This window comes from Mastigoproctus giganteus, chromosome 10, assembly GCF_048544385.1.
Source record: "Mastigoproctus giganteus isolate SK-2022 chromosome 10, ASM4854438v1, whole genome shotgun sequence".
In the NCBI taxonomy this organism is placed as follows: domain Eukaryota; kingdom Metazoa; phylum Arthropoda; class Arachnida; order Uropygi; family Thelyphonidae; genus Mastigoproctus; species Mastigoproctus giganteus.
This window is the reverse complement of record NC_143584.1, coordinates 122,037,704-122,057,712: the sequence shown is the minus strand read 5'-3', so window position 1 is coordinate 122,057,712 and position 20,009 is coordinate 122,037,704. Positions and strand designations below refer to the sequence as shown.

At 36.8% G+C, this 20,009-nt stretch overlaps 1 protein-coding gene across 1 annotated transcript in view; it reads right to left on the bottom strand.

Moving 5' to 3' along the window:
* LOC150079261 (uncharacterized) overlaps positions 1-20,009 on the bottom strand; it is a 123,726-nt gene that overhangs the window by 63,781 nt on the left and 39,936 nt on the right. The window contains exon 4 of the mRNA XM_090383360.1: positions 8,046-8,193. Coding sequence (XP_090239486.1) covers positions 8,046-8,193 — 148 coding nt within the window. The remainder of the gene's footprint in view (positions 1-8,045; positions 8,194-20,009) is intronic.

Genomic DNA, 20,009 nt, shown 5'->3' with positions numbered 1-20,009 from the left:
CGTGATCCCCTAAAATAGATTGTCTCACAGACTCGATCTTGCCTAAAAGTAGTAATGGGCTAAGTTTTGATTTAAGATCAATAAAACTTGCATCTAGGGCACAGAAATGTACACTGTCAGCTAGCAACCATTCAGAATACATGCAACAGTTTGTGCAAGGGAAAACAGAGCATAACTTACATATGAATCAATGACTGCATGTTCCCCAATAAAAAAAAAAAAAAAAAAAAAATCACACCATTCCCTCCAAATGCCTGTCCAGTTCCTCCTTAAATTTATTCAACCTATCAACTTCCACAACGACAGATGGAAGTTTGTTCCAGCAATTAACCACCCGCTGGCTAAAGGCAAATTTCCACACATCTATTCTACATCTGTCTTTCCTCAATTTGAATTTATGCCCTCTCAGGTGATTATTCTGAGCAAGAGGAAGAATCCCATCAGAATTCAGCGTGCTCAACCCATTCAAGGCCTTATACACCTCACCGCGCAGGTGCCTAGTCTCCAGCCACTGCAATTTGCAGAACTTAAGCCTCTCTTGGTAAGAGGATCCCTTCATTCCCCTCACCAATCTTGTTGTCCTTCTCTGTACACGCTCAAGTAAATCTACATCCTTCCTAAAATGAGGCCTCCAGACCTGTACGCAGTACTCAAGGCGTGGCCTGACCACTGCCTCATACAGAGGGATAATCACCTCCTTTTCCCTGCTAGCAAAATTCCTATATATCATTGACAAAACCCCATGACCTGCCCTGACAGCCTGTCTGCATTGCTCAGAAAACTTCATATCTGCCTGCACAATTACTCCCAGGTCTTTTTCATTTTCTACCACATTAAGTGTAGTACCACACAGTTGGTACGTTTCTTGGGCTTACTTCTACCCATATGCAGTACTTTGTATTTGTCAAGGTTAAACTTCAGTTGCCACTTCTTAGCCCATCTGCCCAAATTATCTAGATCCTGTTGCAGTAGCACACTGCCATTACTGTCATTAACAACCCTGACAACCTTTGATTCATCTGCAAACTTCGACATTAAGCCTGATATATCATCAATATCATTGATAAATATACAAAACAACAGTGGACCCAACACTGAACCCTGTGGGACTCCACTAATAACATTAGTCCACGAAGAGCAGCACCCATTGATTACCACCCTCTGTCTTCTCCCACTTAACCATCCTTTTATCCATTGTAACAACTTACCCTTAATACCATTCTGCTCCAATCTGTACAATAGTCTTTCATGCGCAACAGTGTCAAAAGCTTTCCTGAAATCCAAATATATAATATCAAAATTATTTTTTGCATCCAGTTCCTTTGTAACCACATCATAATATCCTATCAAATTTGTCAGACAAGACTTTCCCTTAACAAACCCATGCTGTGTCTGAATTATTGCTGCAGTCTTGTCTAGATGATCCTGCAATGCATCTTTAACCAGTGACTCCATTATTTTACCCGGAACAGAAGTTAAATTAACTGGTCTGTAATTATTCGTGTCACCCTTCTATCCCCCTTTGTGAATACATTTGCACATCTCCAGTCCGTGGGGACCTCCCCTGAGTCCAAGGATGCTCTCATAATTATGGCTAAGGGTTTGCTTAGTTGCTTTGCCACCTCCTTTAATATAACTGGATAGATCCCATCCACCCCAGGTGCTTTTCTTATGTTTAACTTCAACAATTTCTCCTCCACTTTGCTCTCAGTTATTACAAAATCATTAAGTATCCTGCTACAATTTGATAACCTTCTGCCATTTTCAAACCTTAATAATTCCTCATGTGTGAATGTAGATGCAAAATACTCATTCAGTTTGTTTGCTATCTGAGCAGGATCATCAACAGTCGAACTATCGATGTCAAGTGGACCAATCAGATTCATCCCCTTCCTTTTAGAGTTTATATAAGTAAAGAAATCCTTGCTGCTTTTCTTAGCATCTTTTGCCAAGGATTTCTCGTAATCTGCCTTTGCCTGCCTAACCTCCTTTGTGACCTGATTACAGACTAGCTTATATCTGCCATAGGCTTCTGAGTCCCTTGATATTTTAAATGCATCCCATTCATTTTTCTTCTCTGTTAAGAGTCTCATTAGTTCATTTGATAACCATTTAGGCCTAAACCTTGAACAATATTTCTTAATAGGTATGAAACTTTTAGTAGCATCCACAATTAATTCCTTGAATGCTTCCCACTTAGAATTTACTGTTGGTAACATCGTCAGTTTATCCCACTGTACAGAATTTAAAAACTTTCTGAGACTACTGTACTCACCTTTACGGAAGCAAAAACCCTTTCCTTTACACCTGATGGTAATTATATCTTTAAGTAAATCCCACATCAGTACACTGTGATCACTGCTACCTAGTGGCGAGGGGTGTCACTAGCAACAGCTGCTAATTCAAGTAAGTGTATCTTATAAAATACATGCTTAGTTTAAATAATAAATACAGTAAACCCCCACTATTCGCAGTATCTGTATTTGCAGTTTTGCGTATTCGCGGTCGCTGATTTAATATAAAATGAAACTAAAAAAAATGTGAATTTTAAATTGCCGTGAACATTTTCTGCCATAAAAAAAAAAAAAACATGGCGGTGGCTAAAATCATCTTTCCTGGTTAAAACAGTGCTCAATGGGTGGGGGAGAGGGGTGACAAAATCGCGAGCGTGGATGTTTCTCGCTAATCCTTGTTCAGTATGTGCTATGCGCTTGTCACGGAAGGTTTCGTCGTTTGCTTTTAATTTATATGCTTATAAATTGAATAAATTTATCAATTTATAAATTGATATGCTTACAAAAGTGAAAAATCTACCGTTTCGCAGTGTGTTAGTGTAAACAGACTTTTTCGAATGTGTAAATGGAAGAAAGTGACTTTAATGTGGACAAATAATTTTCTAACCCCTACAAAAATATGGCTACGAATAACAAGGGAATTGTCAAAAGATCAAAGAAGGTGATGACATTAGCGAGTAAAATTCAGTTATTAGACATAATTTCTAATGGTGAAAGTGTCTCATCAGTGGCAAAACAGTATAAAATCAATAAGTCAATAGTACAATCAATCAAGAAATCGGAAGAAAAAATCTGCCGTAGTGTCCGTGAAGTGCTAATTGTTTCAAAAATTTGCTCTGTAACTTGTGATGTTAAATTAGAAAAAATGGAAAAAGCTTTAAATCTGTGGATAGAAGACCGAACTCAAAATAAAATTCACTTAAGTTCACTCATCATTCGTGAAAAGGCAAAACACCTTTATCAACACTTTAGCGAAACTGGTGATAGAACTGGCAGGATAAGTTTTTTAGCTATAGCAAAGGCGCTGGATTGAAAGAATTGTTTGAAATTTCTAATAAATATTACATTTAATATTAAATTGTTTCTTATTTTCATTTCACTGTGTACTGTCTATGTACATAGTCATATTATGAAGGTAATACATACATAGACAAAATTTTAGACTAGTTTTTCTTATATATTTCATACTTTGGAACCGAAACCCTTTATTACTGTGGGAGCCATAACTAAGTATTCGCGTTTTCTGTATTCACGGCATTTCTCAGGAACGTAAGGGGTTTACTGTACAACTATATGATCAGAGAGATAAAAACTATAAGCTGAAAAGAAAATTTAAAACATAAATTAAAAAAACCAGAATTCAGCAAAAACTTACTAGCTTATCCAGAGATGAAAACAAGTAAACCCAATTCCATTATTCCAGTCTAGCCAATGTTGTTGTTATTTGGTTTAACGACACAAGGGCTACTAAGGCCAAATTGTGTCTGTTCATTGTTAATTTACAAGCATATCGTTAGAGAGGTTAAATTATATGCTTCTGTACAAGCCAATATGTTTTAGATATAATAAAAGTTCTGCAATATTCGCTTAATTTCCTAAGAAATGAGCAATCTAGCCAAATCTCATAATCCAAATTATTTGTGCGAATAGTAACTACTACTCAGATAATGTAATATAATAATGTAACATAAATGTAATATAACAGAACACATTAACACATGTAGGTTTAAAATGAGATGAGATAAATAAAACAAGAAACTGGAGAAATATTTTTCTGATGAGAGAGCTATGATACAAGGAATTCACACTACTTTCACGGCTTACTTTCTTGCATCATTCTGACATCTACACAGCCTAGATGTTGTTGTTATTTGTTTTTTAGGAGCATTAGCAACTAAGGCCATATTGCTCTGGGGATATGCGATGGTCATTCCCTGACCTTTCCACATCCTCCATATTTGGTGGCTCATGGGCTCGAACCCAGGTCTAATCAAGAAGCATGTGCTATACACTGCTGCTCCTGCCCACCTGGCTACGGAGGCGCCAGCCTAGACAATAATGCATCATTGTCAACCATACCTGTATCAGCAGGACAATGTTCCATATCATACCACTCGTGTTGTGACAGGTTTTTTTTTTTTTTTAACAAAAAAAACCCAAACATAAAAGGTATTATAACATATAGAACTTAGTACTGTGCGTGGGTTGAGATTGAGCATACCTGGTTGAGGAACTTGTTGACACTAGACTTAAATTTGTGTATGTTATAATTTCAGGAAATACGTGAGCATGAAGCTTGTTCCAGAAACCAGAAATTGAAGGGACAAATGAGGAAGAAGGAAAATTGGTTCTGTGAGTTTGAAGTTGGTACAGTAAATGGATGCTGACTGGTTGTGGCATAAGTTCAGACTGGTTTCGAAGAAAAGGGAGGGGAATACAGAAAGCAATTCAGAAGAACAGTGCCCGCAGAAGTCCCCACAGAATAGTGCCCATGGAAGTATCTACAAAAAAGGCATGTAGCAGAAACAATGTCTATAAGACAGAGAGTGGAGAAACTTTGTAAGAGATGGGTCATTAATTAACCCAACTGCCCTCTTTTGAATGGAGTAAAGAAGCCTGAGAGAGGTTATGGGTGCCCCACCCCCAGATGTGGGAACAATATTATATGGTAGGGTAGATTTGAGATTTGTACATAGTGAATAACTGTTTAGAAGTAAAGTAATGCTGACAGCAAAAAAAGAAAACCCTGTTCTTTAGATGCATAGTAAGAAATATTTGTGATTTGCCTATGCAAAAATAGATTAGATGTTGGGGTAATCCCTAACAGAGATAGGAAATCTTGTCTAGAAATCTGAGTGTCATTGAAGATAAGCATAGGAGCAGAAGAATCCTTTTTGCAAGATATGAGATAACACTGAGTTTTAGAGGGAAGTGAAATTAACTAAGTTATCTTTGCCCACTGGAGATCAGCATTTAAGGAATTGGTAATGGATATTTGAAACGAAGCTGTTTGTGCAGGGAAAGTTTTCTCAAACTTCAAGGTGGAATGTAATGTGCTATCATCAGCAAAACTATGGATAGGATTTCCACTCGGTGGAAGGTCATTAATATAAAAGAGGAAAAAAGCTGAACCTTGGGGAAAACCAGAATTAGTGGAGAAGTTAGAAGACAGTGAGCCATCTACCACCACCTGCAATGAGTGGTCAAAAGGAAAACTGGATACCCAATTTAAAAAAACAAAAAAAAGTCTGCAATCCATAAGATAAGTTTATTTAGAAGACCTTTATGCCAAACATGATCAACAGCCTTTGAAATGTCAAGAGCAACTGTTTTATTTCACCAAATGTTTCCATTGAATTTATCCACTAATGGGTAAAATAAGCTAGTATATCACCAGTGGATCAACACTGACAGAAGCCACACTGGCAGTCACTGATCAGATGGAAGGTTTTGAGGTAGCTTAAGAGATATCAATTAATGGATTTCTCCATTACTTTAGAAAGAGCAGAAATGCAACGGGATGATAGTTGGATAGGAGGAATTATCACCAGTAGGAACTGGCTGGATATGAGCAAATTTCCAAGCAGAAGAAAAAACACTAATGGAATAAGACAGTGTAAAAAGATAATTTTGAACAGGACTAAGCTCAGGAGCATAATATAAATTAACATATAAAAGATGGAAGTTACAGTACAACTGTCAAAGTGTACACATCCAAATACTTACAAGAGGACATTATAAAGATATGCCTCAATTAATCAGGCTTAGAGGAACTCTACAGTCTGGCTCAGATTTGGTGAGGATATCAGCTGAGAATATTGGTTATCAAGCCATACCAGAAAACTGTGGTGGTCTCAGCTGATAGTCTCAGAGTATTCTCCATCTGTATAACTGATCTTCAGAAAAAAATATCTTCAGACTGATGTTCAGATTCTGGGCATTCAAAAGCATCTGCTGTGGAAGAAATCACTCAGAGAGGTGAATGGCTGTGATGACAGAACAGCTGTGGAGCTGCTGAAGATGAGATAGTGGGATCCTCCAGGTACAGGTATAAGAGAAAGAGAGGAGACAAGACCAGCCAGAAGTTTGTTTTCAGGAGTCACTTCTTTTCAATAAGCCATGGGAGCCTCAGAATACTGATAGTGTTGGACATGGCTGTAGTCAGGAGTTGGGGGCAGTAACTTGAACTTATGGAAAGCCCATTTGAGGAGCCAAACTCAGAGGCATACACAGGTTTGATGATGGAGGGGACTGCCAATGCCCATATTTCTGCGATATACAATAGTAGGAGTAGACAATGTTTTGAATGTGCCTGAACATGAAAGCTAAGGCATGTTCAGGCACATTCAGTTTTTGTGAGCCTCATGTCTACATGATGACAGAAACAAAGTTTAAATCAAAATTTTGGAGTGGTTTTGAACAAGTGGGATGGGATCTCCTCCCAACATAAGCTGAATGACTGGTGGGTTCTGTTTTAGTAAGATCATGGTTTCTGACCTCTGTAGATTGATGGGGCAGGCCAAAATTCTTGAGGTAGGTGGACACTGATGAGAGAGAAGCATTGAGTACTTGCACAAAGTTGTGACTGGCTTTGACTAGCATGTTTTTTTAAATCATTGGTGTACACCAAGGTATCAAAGGTGCCCTGGCTAACTAATAGTACAATGAGGGCCATGAAGAGGAGGCCATATAGCACAGCTCCTAGCGGAACTCCAGCTGTGATTACTTGGACATATGGTTATTATCTGTGCAATAATGAAGTAGGGACAACAGCAAAGCATGTTCAAAGTAAGGACAACTTTGTAGACAAGCAAAGTAGGGACGACAGCAAAGTGTTGCCACCAATTTGGTAGTGGTTCTCAAGTAGCTTGAAAAGGGAAAGAATGATTACAGCATTGAATTCAGATTCAATATCAAGGTAGATGATTACCAGTTCTCTGTTTTCAATCTGCTGTGATGATTTTGTTAGTGATGGCCAGAAGGTTGGCTACTGTTGACCTGTTTGGGAGTACATAATGAATTTGGTAATCTCAGTATCTGTTTAGTGAGGATTTTGATTACATTAAGATATTCAGACAACAGTTCTGAATTTTAATAATCCACAAAATGGGAAGACCCATCTTGTGGAATATGTCATGCCCATTTGTAAATGGGTGTGACATATTCCACAGGGGTATAATGAAAATGCAACTAAGATTATCCTGTGACATTTCTACCCATAGCAACTTCCTAAAATTGCACTATTTTCAAAGGTTCAAAGGGCAAATATATCTTGTTTCCTAAACTTTCCTATCACAAATTTGACAGCATGTGACATCAACAGCTCTCTACACAGGCTTCTCCTTTGTCAATATTTGCGAAATGCTGCTGCAGCAGCAGCATTGCGGCCACTGTTGTACAACAGTTTCACAATTACTGTGGATACACTATGTTACTTTTACTACTATTGTACTCTTCTCACAGCTTCCTTTACACCCTACAGCACAAAGTCAGCAATATCCAAAACAAAGCATACTATACCCCACCACTCTCCTCAGATAGTGAAATTTTATATTGCTTTTCTGGCTGTTGACATTCACTTGTGCATGTTCAGGACTATATATATATGCTCAGTTTCATGCCTTCATGAAGTAGCAATCATAACATACAATAAATATAAATATTTTAATTATAAAAACCAGTATCTAACTTTAAATACTATAAATTTTATATGCTATTTATGAAAAATAAGATAAAATCTTAAAAAAATACCCTTTTTTTAGCTCTGTTTAGCTCTTGCTGTAACCTCGCCTTCTCGGTGCTGAGCCTTGTTACTTCATCCTCATGGACTTGTCTGAGTTGTTCTTTTATATGCCTCATAGTTTCTTGCTGATTTCTTAACTCTTCTTCATACTCTTCTCTTTAAAGAGTATAAATAAATATATACTACTGAGCAAGCAGTCTAAAAATATTAAATATTAACAAACAAGGCGTATAAAGCAATAAAACTAATAAATCCTTATTATAAAATAAGAAGAAAGGTATAAGCAGGCAAAGATGTATGTGAAGGAGGCTAAAGGAAAATTTCAGCAGAGATATAGAAAACAAATATAAGGAAGGTGAAAAAGTTTTAACATTCAGTTAAAAGTCTCAGAATATGATTAAAATACATAATGAAGGAAATTAAAAAAAAAGAGGAAGGCAGAAGAGAAGATGAACATTTTAGAAGTTTAGAGTAAATATGCTGATGATTTGCTATACTAAGGAGCAAAAAACATCACTGAAAAAGAATAAATTTTGATTACTACTTCTATTGTTGACATTGAAAATGGTCATAAAAATTATCAAATATGGAAAGTTAGGAAGTGTAGGTGAAACTAGATGTGAAATGTTGAAAACTGGAGGAAAAATAGTGTTCAGTAGTGACACTATTTTACTTCCAGATTAGTGTAAGGCATTAACTGTACCATTACATAAACAAAAATGAAAATAAAACTAAATATGAAAATTATAGAATTTACCAGGTAAAATCAGTATAAGGATTAAAACTGTTGTTGGATGCAACCTAGAGGAAGAAAAGTCAAGTTTTAGATTAAAGAGCAACTCTCAACCCCTATCTCTTCTATCAGCAGTATGATTAATGTCTTTTGGGGTTATGATAGCTATCACTAAGAAATCCAATCTTCCTTACAATTTGAGGGTACAGGTCTAAAATGGTTTACACAGGTAAGCTACTAGATATTCCAAAATCTCACTGCATCTAATATTCCAGCTAGTAAGTAGAGGGAATGCAGGGGTTGGGGTATGATATTATGTCAAGGAGCTGGATATATTCTTGCTGTGAGTAAGCCATATTTAAAAGTTTCATTATTTTAAATAACATGCCCCCACTCTTATTTTATCTACTAAATGCATTATGAAAAGTAAAACTAATACAACAAACTTATCAGAAAAAAGACCTAAACTTCCCAAATGCTTCCTTGTATATTTCACAAATATAAATGGTCTCAGTTCAAGTCTCTGACACAATCCCAATTATCAGTTGCCTCAACCACCACTCAATCTCAGTTGCCATTATTTGCTCTGATTCCTTTCGCTTCATACATTTGCTCTAATATTTTTTGTCAGAGACTTACTAATTTGGAATTTTTTTTTCTTCTCGAGCTTAAAATCTCTACTCCATTGTGTAAAATTCATCTGTTGCCTCTCATTTTCCCAACTCCACTAATCACTTGGAACCCTTTTAATGTTTTAATGCACTTTTAATGTTCACAATCCCAGCTGGCATCAGTTTTCTACTTTCACAGATCCAACTAATCAAGATGCTGAGACTTCTGCAATTATTAATGACTTCACACAAATTGTTCATTTACCTATGAGAATAGCAGACAATCCTAGCCACACACCCAATACCCTTGATCTTTTTTTCTCACAAACAGCCCTTCCAAGTACACAGTCAAAGTGAGTGATCCTTTAGGTCCCTCAGATCACAACTTGCTGATGGTCTCTTCTCCAATCTTCTGTAACAGAACAGTTCTCTCACAGTCACTCTCAGACTCATGGTGTTTCACATTAAAAAAATGCAAAATAGGATAATCTGCAAGATTTCTATTCCTCCTTTCCTTGGTTGGATTACTGTTTTAAATCATTTTATGCCAATGCTTGCTCATATCTTGTCAGTGTAATATTCTTATAGGCATGAAACTCTCTATTCTACCTTCCACCTTAAAATCTTGTCCTGTATCTAAACTTTCGTTTTAGATACAGTAAATAAATATACTAAGACTGTTCAAGATAAGCATATTGCAGTTGTCTTGCAAATCTTTAGGTTCATTTTCTATCTACTCCAAAGTTCACAACAATTGTTAAGCAATTATTAATCAATCCAAACTTGATTTTGAACAGGATAAAGAGCAGAAAACTTACTTCTTGTTCAAATGACTATCGAAGATTCTGGTGTCTGCAAAGGCTACTGGACAATTTTTGTCTATCTATATCCCAACTCTGATAAAATTTGATGGTTCTATTGCCTCCTTGACTAAAGATAAAGCCAACTTATTGGCATTATACTTTTATTCTTACCTTTGTTTTGACAATCTTGATAAATACGTGTTACCAATTTCCAGTACATTCCACTCAATGCCTCTGGGAAAAGGATGGTAGGAAAATGTTGAATAATCTTAATGACAAGAAAACTCCAGGTCCTCAGAGCATTTCACCACTTGCTCTCAAAATCTGTGCTCCTGAGCTTGCTCCTGTTCTGCATCACCTTTTAAACTTTCTTATTCCACTGGTGTTTTTCCTTCTGACTGGAAATTTGCTCATATCCAAGACAGTTCCGCAAAAGCGTTACAAATCCCTCCCATACAATTATGGTGGATGGGAGGGATTTGTAATTTATTCTTTCTAAAGTAATGGGAAATCCAGTCACTGCCAACTCCTAAACTCCTCAAAACCTTTCATCTTTTTTTTTTTTTTAATGAAAACCTCAAACATGGAGGTATTAGAACCTATAGTACTTAGTACTGCATATGGGTTGTAGGATGAGAAGATGAAAGAAGATATTTGTTGACATTAGACAAACTTCTGCAGATTGCAATTTTCAGGAAATATGTATTAAAGAAGGTTGTTCCAGAAAATGGAAATTTCTGAATGAATAAATGAGGAAGAAGAAAAGTTGATTCTGTGAGCTTGAAGTTGGACAGTAAAAGGACGTTGACTGGCTATAGAAAAGGCATGCAGGAGAAACTGTTTTTGCTGCACGCCTTTTCTATAGATACTTCCATGGGCACTGTTCTTCTAAATTGGCTTCTATAATTCTCACTCTCTCTTTCAAAGCAGCCCGAACATGTGTCGCAGCCGGTAAACAGCTGTTTGGAAGAAAAGTAACACCGAGAGCAAAAGAGAAAACCCAGTTTTTTAGATGCAGAGGAAGCAATATTTGTAATGTGCTTATGCCAATAGAAATTAGAAGTCAGGGTAATTCTTCACAGAGATATATGATCTTGCCTAGAAATTGAAGTGTCATCAAAGATAAGCATAGGAGCAGAAGAATCTTTTTTGTGAGATATAAAACAGGACTGAATTTTAGAAGGATCGAAATCAACTGTTATCTTTGTCCCACTGGAGAATTTACTGAAGATCAGCATTTAAAGAATTGGTACTGCATATTTGAGAAGTTGAAGCTGTTTAAGCAGGGCAAGAATTCTCAAACTGGAAGGTGGAATGCAATGTGCCAACATCAGCAAAACTATGGATAGGATTTCCGGTCAACAGAAGAAGGTCATTAATATGCAAGAGGAAAACAGTGTGAGAAAGAACTGAGCCTTGGGGAACACCAGCATTAACAGAGAAGTAAGAAGAAAGAGAGCCATCTACCATCACCAGCAGTCAGAGAAAAAACTGGTTACCCAATTACAAAAAAATAGTTGGCAAACAATAAGATGGAAGCTTATTTAGAAAACCTTTATGCCATACACGATCAAAGGCCTTTGAAATCTCAAGAGCAACTACTTGAGTTTCATCAAACTTTCCAATTGAATTTGTCCCAGAGGGGTAACGTAAATCAGAATATCACCAGTGGATCACACTGACAGAATCCATACTGGCGATCATTGATCAGATGGAAGGTTTCTAGATAGTTTAAGAGTTGACAGTAAAGGATTTCTCCATTACTTTAGAAAGAGTAGAAGTAATTGCAATGGGACGATAATCGATGGGCATTAGCATGACTACTCTCTTTTGAATAACATATAGAAGCCTGAGAGAAGTTATGGAGTCTCCTCGAATGTAGGGATCATGTTCCATTTCCATAGGAGGACAGATTTGAGATCTGTACAAAGTGAGTAGTTTTTCAGAAGAAAAGTAATGGAGAGAGAGAAAGAGAAAACCCAGGGTTTTTCGATGAAGTGTAAGCAATATTTGTTACATACTTATGACAAGAGAGAGAGAGATTAGAAGTAAGGATAATCTCCAACTGAGATATGTAATCTTGTCTAGAAATCTGAGTGTCTTTGAAAATAATCAGAGAGCAGTAAATTCTTCTTTGAAAATATAAGACAGGAGTGAGTTTTTAGAAGGACTGAATACAAGTAAATTATCTTTTGTTCACTAGAGAATTAGTTCGGCATTCAAGGAATTGGTAGTGGATATTTGAGAAGTTGAAGCTATTTGTGCAGGACAAGGTTTCTTCCATTTGGAAAGTGAAATGCAATGTGCTATCATCAGCAAAACTATGGGTCTATGGATAGAACTGCCAGTCAGAGGATGAAGGTCATTAATATAATATTGGTGAAGAACACCGACATTGGTGAAGAAGTTAGAAGACATAGCCATCTACCATCACCTGCAGTGAGCAGTCAGGGAGAAAACTGGATATACAATTACAAAAAACATTTGGCAATCCATAAGACGGGAGCTTGCTTAGAGAACCTTTATCAAGACACAATCAAAACAGTTTTCTGGAAGATAAATGAACATTCTGTGAGAAGTCATTAGTAATATAGAAGCCTCAGCATCTTTATAGGCAGGGTCTGTGCAACAAGAAAACTGGAGCGAGCACGGGTTGTGAACATTAAAATTATCTCACTGTTAGGAAAGTTGAACTGGAGAAAGTAGAGTTTCAAAGAAATTAAAGGAAGTCAGTGCATTCCAAGTGATTTGTGGAACTAGGAGAATGACAGAGGATACAGATGAATTTCCAAGAATGGGGCAGAGAGATTTTAAGCCACAGAAGAAAAAAAAGATTCCAAATTAGTAAATCTTTTACAGGGAATATAAGAGTGGACATATGTAGAAGTACCACTTTTGAAGCAGATAGAATTGTAAAGCAAATAATTACAACTGAGATGAGCAGTGCTTGAGGCAACTGATAATTGGAATTGTGTCAGAAAAAGAGTAGGACTTGGTAGACTGTAGGTGGAAATGAATATCCGTCTTCACTTGTTTTACTAACCGTTTTTCAGAGTCTTATAAACCTTAATCATCTTCCCTTAAAGGTGCCTGGTTGCCAAGCTCTGTGGCCCACAATGCAAGTTGTCTGCCATTGGACCCTTTCAAGAAGCTCAATGTCTTTTTTCAGGTGAGGTCTCCATACTTGGACACAGTACTCCAAATGCATAATGCAGTCTTACAATTGTGTTATGACTCTTCCCCCCCCACCACACACACACACCTCTACAGTATATTGTTTGATAAATCTTCAATAGGACACCATAGGCTTTCCTGGTCACCTGTTTACACTGCTCAAAGAATTTTATATCTGCCTGTATCATAACTACCAGATCCCTTTCTTTCTCTACTGTTTTTCATTGAACCCCACCAAGTGTACAAGTTATACATCACACTCTCTATCCCACCATTGATGTTGTTTATGAAAATCAGAAACAACAATGGTCCAAGAACCAATCCTTTGGGCAACTCCACTTTTGACATTATACCAATCTGAAGAATATCCATTGATCCCAACACTCAGGCTTCTGCCCTGCAGCCACCCCAAAATACAATTTAGAGTCTTTTTAGTAATCCAACATGTTACAGCTGATAAAGTAAGCTCTCATGAGGGACTGAGTCAAATGCCCTGCTAAAATCCAAATAATTTATGCTGAAATTGTTCCCTACATCCTGTCATTAGTAACTGTGTAAAAATAGCGTAATGGGTTAGTTGAAATGATTTTTCCTTATCAAAACCCTGTTGTGTGTCCTTTAGAAAGCCATTTTTATCTAAACGTTCCTAGACGATACTGCACCTTTATGTACTGGAATTATGCTGGTGCTTTGCCAATCCAAAGGAATCTTTCAAATTCAATGATACCCTCATAATTAACCTCGATGATTCAATACACTCTCTGGCCTTTCTCAAAATTCTGTAATTTTGAAATCACTAATTTCATATGTCTCGGTCTCACTCACACCTCTCCTCAGCATGAAGGGTCTTTTTTTTGTAAAGATTGATACCAAGTACCAATTCAATTCATCAGCAACATCAGCTGAGTTATCTAAGACTTTCCCCAGGTCCAGTACACAAGAGTCAAATCTCGTTTGTTTTCTTCTTCTTTGTGTTCACAAACATGAAAAATTCCCTGTCCCAATTTCTTTGCTCTCTTATCCAATGCTTTCTCATACTTGGCCTTGGCCTACCTAACCTAATCTGTGGTATTATTACAGATCAACTTGTAGCTGTTATAGGTTTCAGTAGTTTTCATTGCTCTCTAACTTTCCCATGCTGATGAGGCTATCTGGATGTGCAACTTTTCTAGGAGGAGCAACTAATCGGACCTTATTTTACTGCTTAAAAATTGTTTATTATAACTTTTGATTTAAAATTAATAGCGTAGTTATTATTTGTGATTGTCTGATTAAGTTGATGAATTTGTTCATTACTTGGCCTTGGTACCTGCTTAAGAAATCACAGCTGAATCTGCCAACATTGTATTGCAGTGATAAGAATGTTCGAATGTTGCCACCATTGTTATAGTATTGATATAGGTGATACTTGGTTTCTTCACAGTTTTGCAGCATTGTAATCAGTATCAGAAGAGGCCTATACACTAAAATTTATAATCTATAAACATGTTTTTAATAACATGACTTTATCAAGTTGTACTTAAGGTACTACACTAATATTCATATAAAAAAATTAGTAGTGAAACTGTAGGGTTTTAATTGTGGTAAATGAATGGTAGTTCAAAGGTTCTAAATCATATAAGTTGGTGTATATTTTGTTTTAGCCAAGAAATTTTATTTTTAGTAAGGCTACAACTAATCAAAAACTCTACAAACAATACAGTATAGCCAGTGGTGAGCTATGAATATTTTAACAATGGGCTATCAGTTTTGCCAACTTTTTGATGAGAAACATTCTTGGGGGTACCTCCCAAGTAAATCTGATCGATCACAGAAGTGACATCATCTGCCAGAAGTGCTTCCCACGCTCACACCACTAGTCTGTGCTGAGCACACCAGTAGTATGATTAAAGTGCGTGACACATTTTTCTTGACCGGTAAGATATCTCGAGTTCTATTTTTTTAGAATTTTTGAATAGTATGACGTCACAATCATATCTTCCTGCAGTTACTGTTTGTTTGTTTGTTTGTTTATGGGCTTTATGGCGCAAGGGCAGCAAGGCCATAATGCGCCTAACCCTGCAGTTACTACTGCAGTAAGTATACTTGCAACAATACAAGTATTTGTCAACAATTTCTTTTTTTCGTCTAGCATTTTTGTTACATTCCATTTTAGTTGAAACAACAGCTGCATATGTTGTTTCAACTACAAGATTGAGTATCTCAATCGATACTGTTTTCCAGAGACATTTAGTTATGTTGCAAGTATACATTCTTACTTTAGTTAGCATAAATTCATTGTATCTTGTCTTCCAGAAATTATGGAAATTTGTGAATGATCAATAAAATATTTACAATACAAAAGCTCTTTTATTTCATAATTAATATATACAAATCAAAATACCCAAAAGAAATGCGAAGGATGTTTCACATAAAACCATCTACTGTATGTGTTTGGCACACGCACCACATTTTTATTCTTATTTTTTTACAACTAGGGAAATATAATGGAAACATTTTTTTCATGATAAAATTTTAATATTGCAAATAAAAAAGAATATGAAATATTTCCCATATCACAAATAACAAAGCTATCACAAAACATTCTACAATATAAAAACAAATATTACATAAAAAACAAACTATTCTAGAAAAGGTACACGAAAATCACAGATTACTTGAAAAAAATTATTACACAAATATTCAAGAAAAACTTATTCTAAAAATGCCATATAGAATTTACTTCTTTATTAATATTTGTTGTCGATCTTCTGCTTTCCTGAATAGGTGAGTGATGATTACAGAAGAAAGATTTGATGTAACAATCTGGATCAAGTTGAAACAATGGCTTTCCATTTAGCTTTATGGTCATTATATCTGCAACATGTTCAATTGTCAAAGATGTTCTTTTTATTGTTAAAATGTTATTCATTACACTGAAAACTTGCCCAGCTTCAGCACTGCTAATTGCAACGGCTTCAAGGATATTTCTGGCATTTTTAATTGAAAAGGGCATTACACTTGATTTTAAGGATAAAAAGTCTTCGACAAAATCTCGAAAATCATTCATTTTTACTTCATATTTTATTAGAAAATTTAAATTTCTTATTCATTTTCATGCAATGGCACTCTTGCATTACCTCTTGCCATGGAGATGAAAGTTTTTCCATATGCCACAATTTCGGGTGGCATATATTTAAAATTTCTTTCAATTCTTCATCGTCAGTGACATCATTATTTTCTTTATTTAATTAAAAATTAAATAAATCCTTTAATTTAAAATTAAAATAATACTTTAAGGATAAAACAATGCAGTTTAATAACTTGTCATGAAGTAATTTTTTAAATGTGTTCTTACTTTCAATTTTGATTTCTTCAAATTCTTTTGGCTTCAACATGCTCTCAAATTCAGCTTCATAATTTACTTCAGAATTTTTCAAATTAGCAATAGCATTGATAGTTCAAATAAATAATTTAACCTTTTACTATAGTGGTGCTGTGAATTTGTAAAGCTTCTGAAAGGTAAGAGAGCTCCTGCAGGATGTCAATCATTAGTGCTAAATCATTAAGAAATTCCAGATTTTAAAGTCAGTTTAATAATCCCAAATATTTAACTTCTGATTAAAAATGTTTGCCAAAGCAGGGTAATTCCTCCAAACTGCAACTTCGTCCACAAGCTACAGGCTGCCCATCATGGCCTGAACACTTGACCGACCTTTATAATTTCCACATCAAGTTCTTTAGCAATGATCCTTAAATCGCACTGGTGTTTTGGAGTTTGGTAAAATAATGCATAGTTTATTTATTTTTTTTTAAATTATTGCCTTCATGCCATTATATTTGGGAACATTTTCTTCACAGTGAAGGCCTCATTGCAGTTTCAAAATCTGCCAACATTTCATCTTCGGAAAGTTTATTTAATATTTTAGTTGCTCTCATTTCACCCCCCCAGACGTTGTTACTGTCACTAGTTCTTTGAATACTGTCCAAATTGTCAGAATCACTTGGATATTCAGCTACTGTGACCACATAAACATAGATATGAGAAATTTACTGAAAGGCATGGATCAGTCACTACTCCGAAAAACAGACAGCTTTCCGGAGTAAAGGGGAGCCACAACACAGGTTGACCAGAGGCTATTATCCGAGTCGGGAATATGCCTTAACTGGCTATGGAAAGCATATTGACTAGCGCGACTTCTAGGTAGTTGGAATAGGTGGCTGCATAGGTTTTACAGGCACCACTAACATTATGGAACAGCAATCCCTTTAACTCTTAATTTGCACATTCTAACTGCCAAAATTGTTTAAAGGCCAGAGGTGGGAACAATGCATACAAAGTTAAGTCTGTCATAAACCATTCTACGGAAACTATTTTAAATGTAATTACCAAGGGAAATTCAAAAAAATTTGCTATAAAGAATTTTGTTAAACAGAGGACTGTAATTAAATCAAAAAGCAATTTTAAACACATAACTGGTCGATTGCACCATTAAAATGCTGAGAAAGCCCCCCCCCCCCACCACCACCACCGCTAGTGCCACTGTAGTTCCGGCTGTGGTTACTCAATAATTGAATTTATTTTAGAAATATTTAATTTGTAAAATAAATGATCGTTTCAATAATGGGCTCACAAATTTTCAAAAAAAAGAACAATGGGCCCCACTATAGCTCATATTAATCATGCTTCAGACTAAAGCAGCAAAACAACGCACTCAGAGTAATGGGAGTGCAGTGGATCAGTGGAAAACTGAAGGAGCAACCTTACAAAATGTGCTACTTGTGCAATGTTTGCAGTATTTTGAATGGGATGTGATACAGCAAGAGGGATGTCTGTGTGTGTGTTGGTTACAAAGAGTATGAGGAAATTAGGTATGAAGTTACCTTTCTGATGAGCATTTATGAGAGCTTGAAGAATAGGGTGGATACCCTTGAAAGGATTAACATGGGGCCCATTAAGCACTCAGTTGCCCAACTCAACAACAGTCCTCACTTGTGCATCAGGCAACAGGGCAGCAATCACCAAGGCAGAATGCACTGGTCCCACAAGAAGTAGTTATTGTCAATGACTCTATTGCCAAGGAAATGGGAAATATGTTGTGCAAAAATGATAAACGAATTAAGACCAGGGTATGTCTGCCAGGGACAAAAGTAGATGTTGTTGAGCAGATATCTTTTAGAGGCACGAAAGGTGATATGTTTTACATGTTAGCACTAATGATATTAAGAGTAGGAGATCTGAGGACTTACTTAACAAGTATAGGACAATGTTAGGGAAAAAAGTCACAAGTTAGGATTAAATTTGAAAATGTCTGCAATCCTGCCCAGACACAATAGGAGGGAGTACACGTTAAGAGCCTGTCAACTGATCCACCCCTGGAGAGACTGTGAAAGGCTCATGGGGTAGAATTTTTCTCAGTGTCGTCTGTACTTGTTAACAGGAGACTGTTTTTACAGGGATGGGATACGCTTACACAGAAGGGGTGCAAGAATATTTGCTGATGCCATCGAGGCAGTGGCAGGTGGGTTGGAAAACTGATAGCTTGGAAGGATACACAGACTAATAGATTAACTAGAGCTGCAGGCAGATGTCAGTGTAATTCTTGCACCACTTCTGTTGGAACATGCAGCAGCTTGGAAAGCAAAGTGTCCCAGATTTCAAGCCCTGTTGTGGGTCATCATGGAACATGTAAATAGTAAAGCAACTGGTGCATGGGTTGTTGTTGTTATTTGGTTTTTAGAAGCATTAGCAACTAAGGCCATATCGCTCCGGGGATATGCGGTGGTCAATCCCTGACCTTTCCGCATCCTCCGTATTTGGTGGTCACGGGCTCGAACCCCGGTCTAATCAAGAAGCGTGTGCTACACACTGCTGCTCCTGCCCACCTGGCTACAGAGGCACCTGCATGGGCTGTGTTAGGGTAACTAGGAATAAGAATAGGTGCACATATACTTGCATGTACACTTTATGCTAGGAGCACAGTAAATAAATTTGATGAACCTGAAGTACTGATTAAGTCATCAAATGCAGACATTGTGGAGATATCAGAGACATGGTGTCACTCAGACATAAGGGATACAGAATTTGAATATGGGGAGTACGTGTACAGAAATGACATAATATAGTATAGTGTTACAGGTCTTGTAGCACCAGGGGATTCCCCTAACTGTGAATGGATCTTTTGTGATGCAATACAGACTCTATAAAGGCCAGAAAAATGGAAATCATTGTGTAATTTGCATTGTGTAGAGTTGGATTATATTGGTCTGTTGTTCATCTAGCCCCTTAGGAGCCCATGGAACACCACAGTTCCCTAGTTGATGTCCAGTACCACAAGGAGGCAGGCCAGGAAATAGAGTTGTGTAAGGCCTCTGGCAGGATGAACCTGGCATTGCCTGAGCTCACCAGGGAATGCCCAACGAAAAAAGCAAAAAAAAAAAGTAGAAGGTGTTTTGTTCAGTTTTGGGGAGAAGAGGAAGGTAAAGAGTTCAGTTTTGGGGAAAAAAGGAAGGTAAAGAGGATAGATGATAGTTTTAGTTTGTTTTTTTTTTTGTTAGTTGTTGGCGCATCGGCTTCTGTGGCCATAATGCACCTCCCAAAGTTTTAGCATTTTACTCTGATCCAAGCCCGAGGCGGGATTCAAACCCGCGACCTTTGGGTTGCCGGGCAGG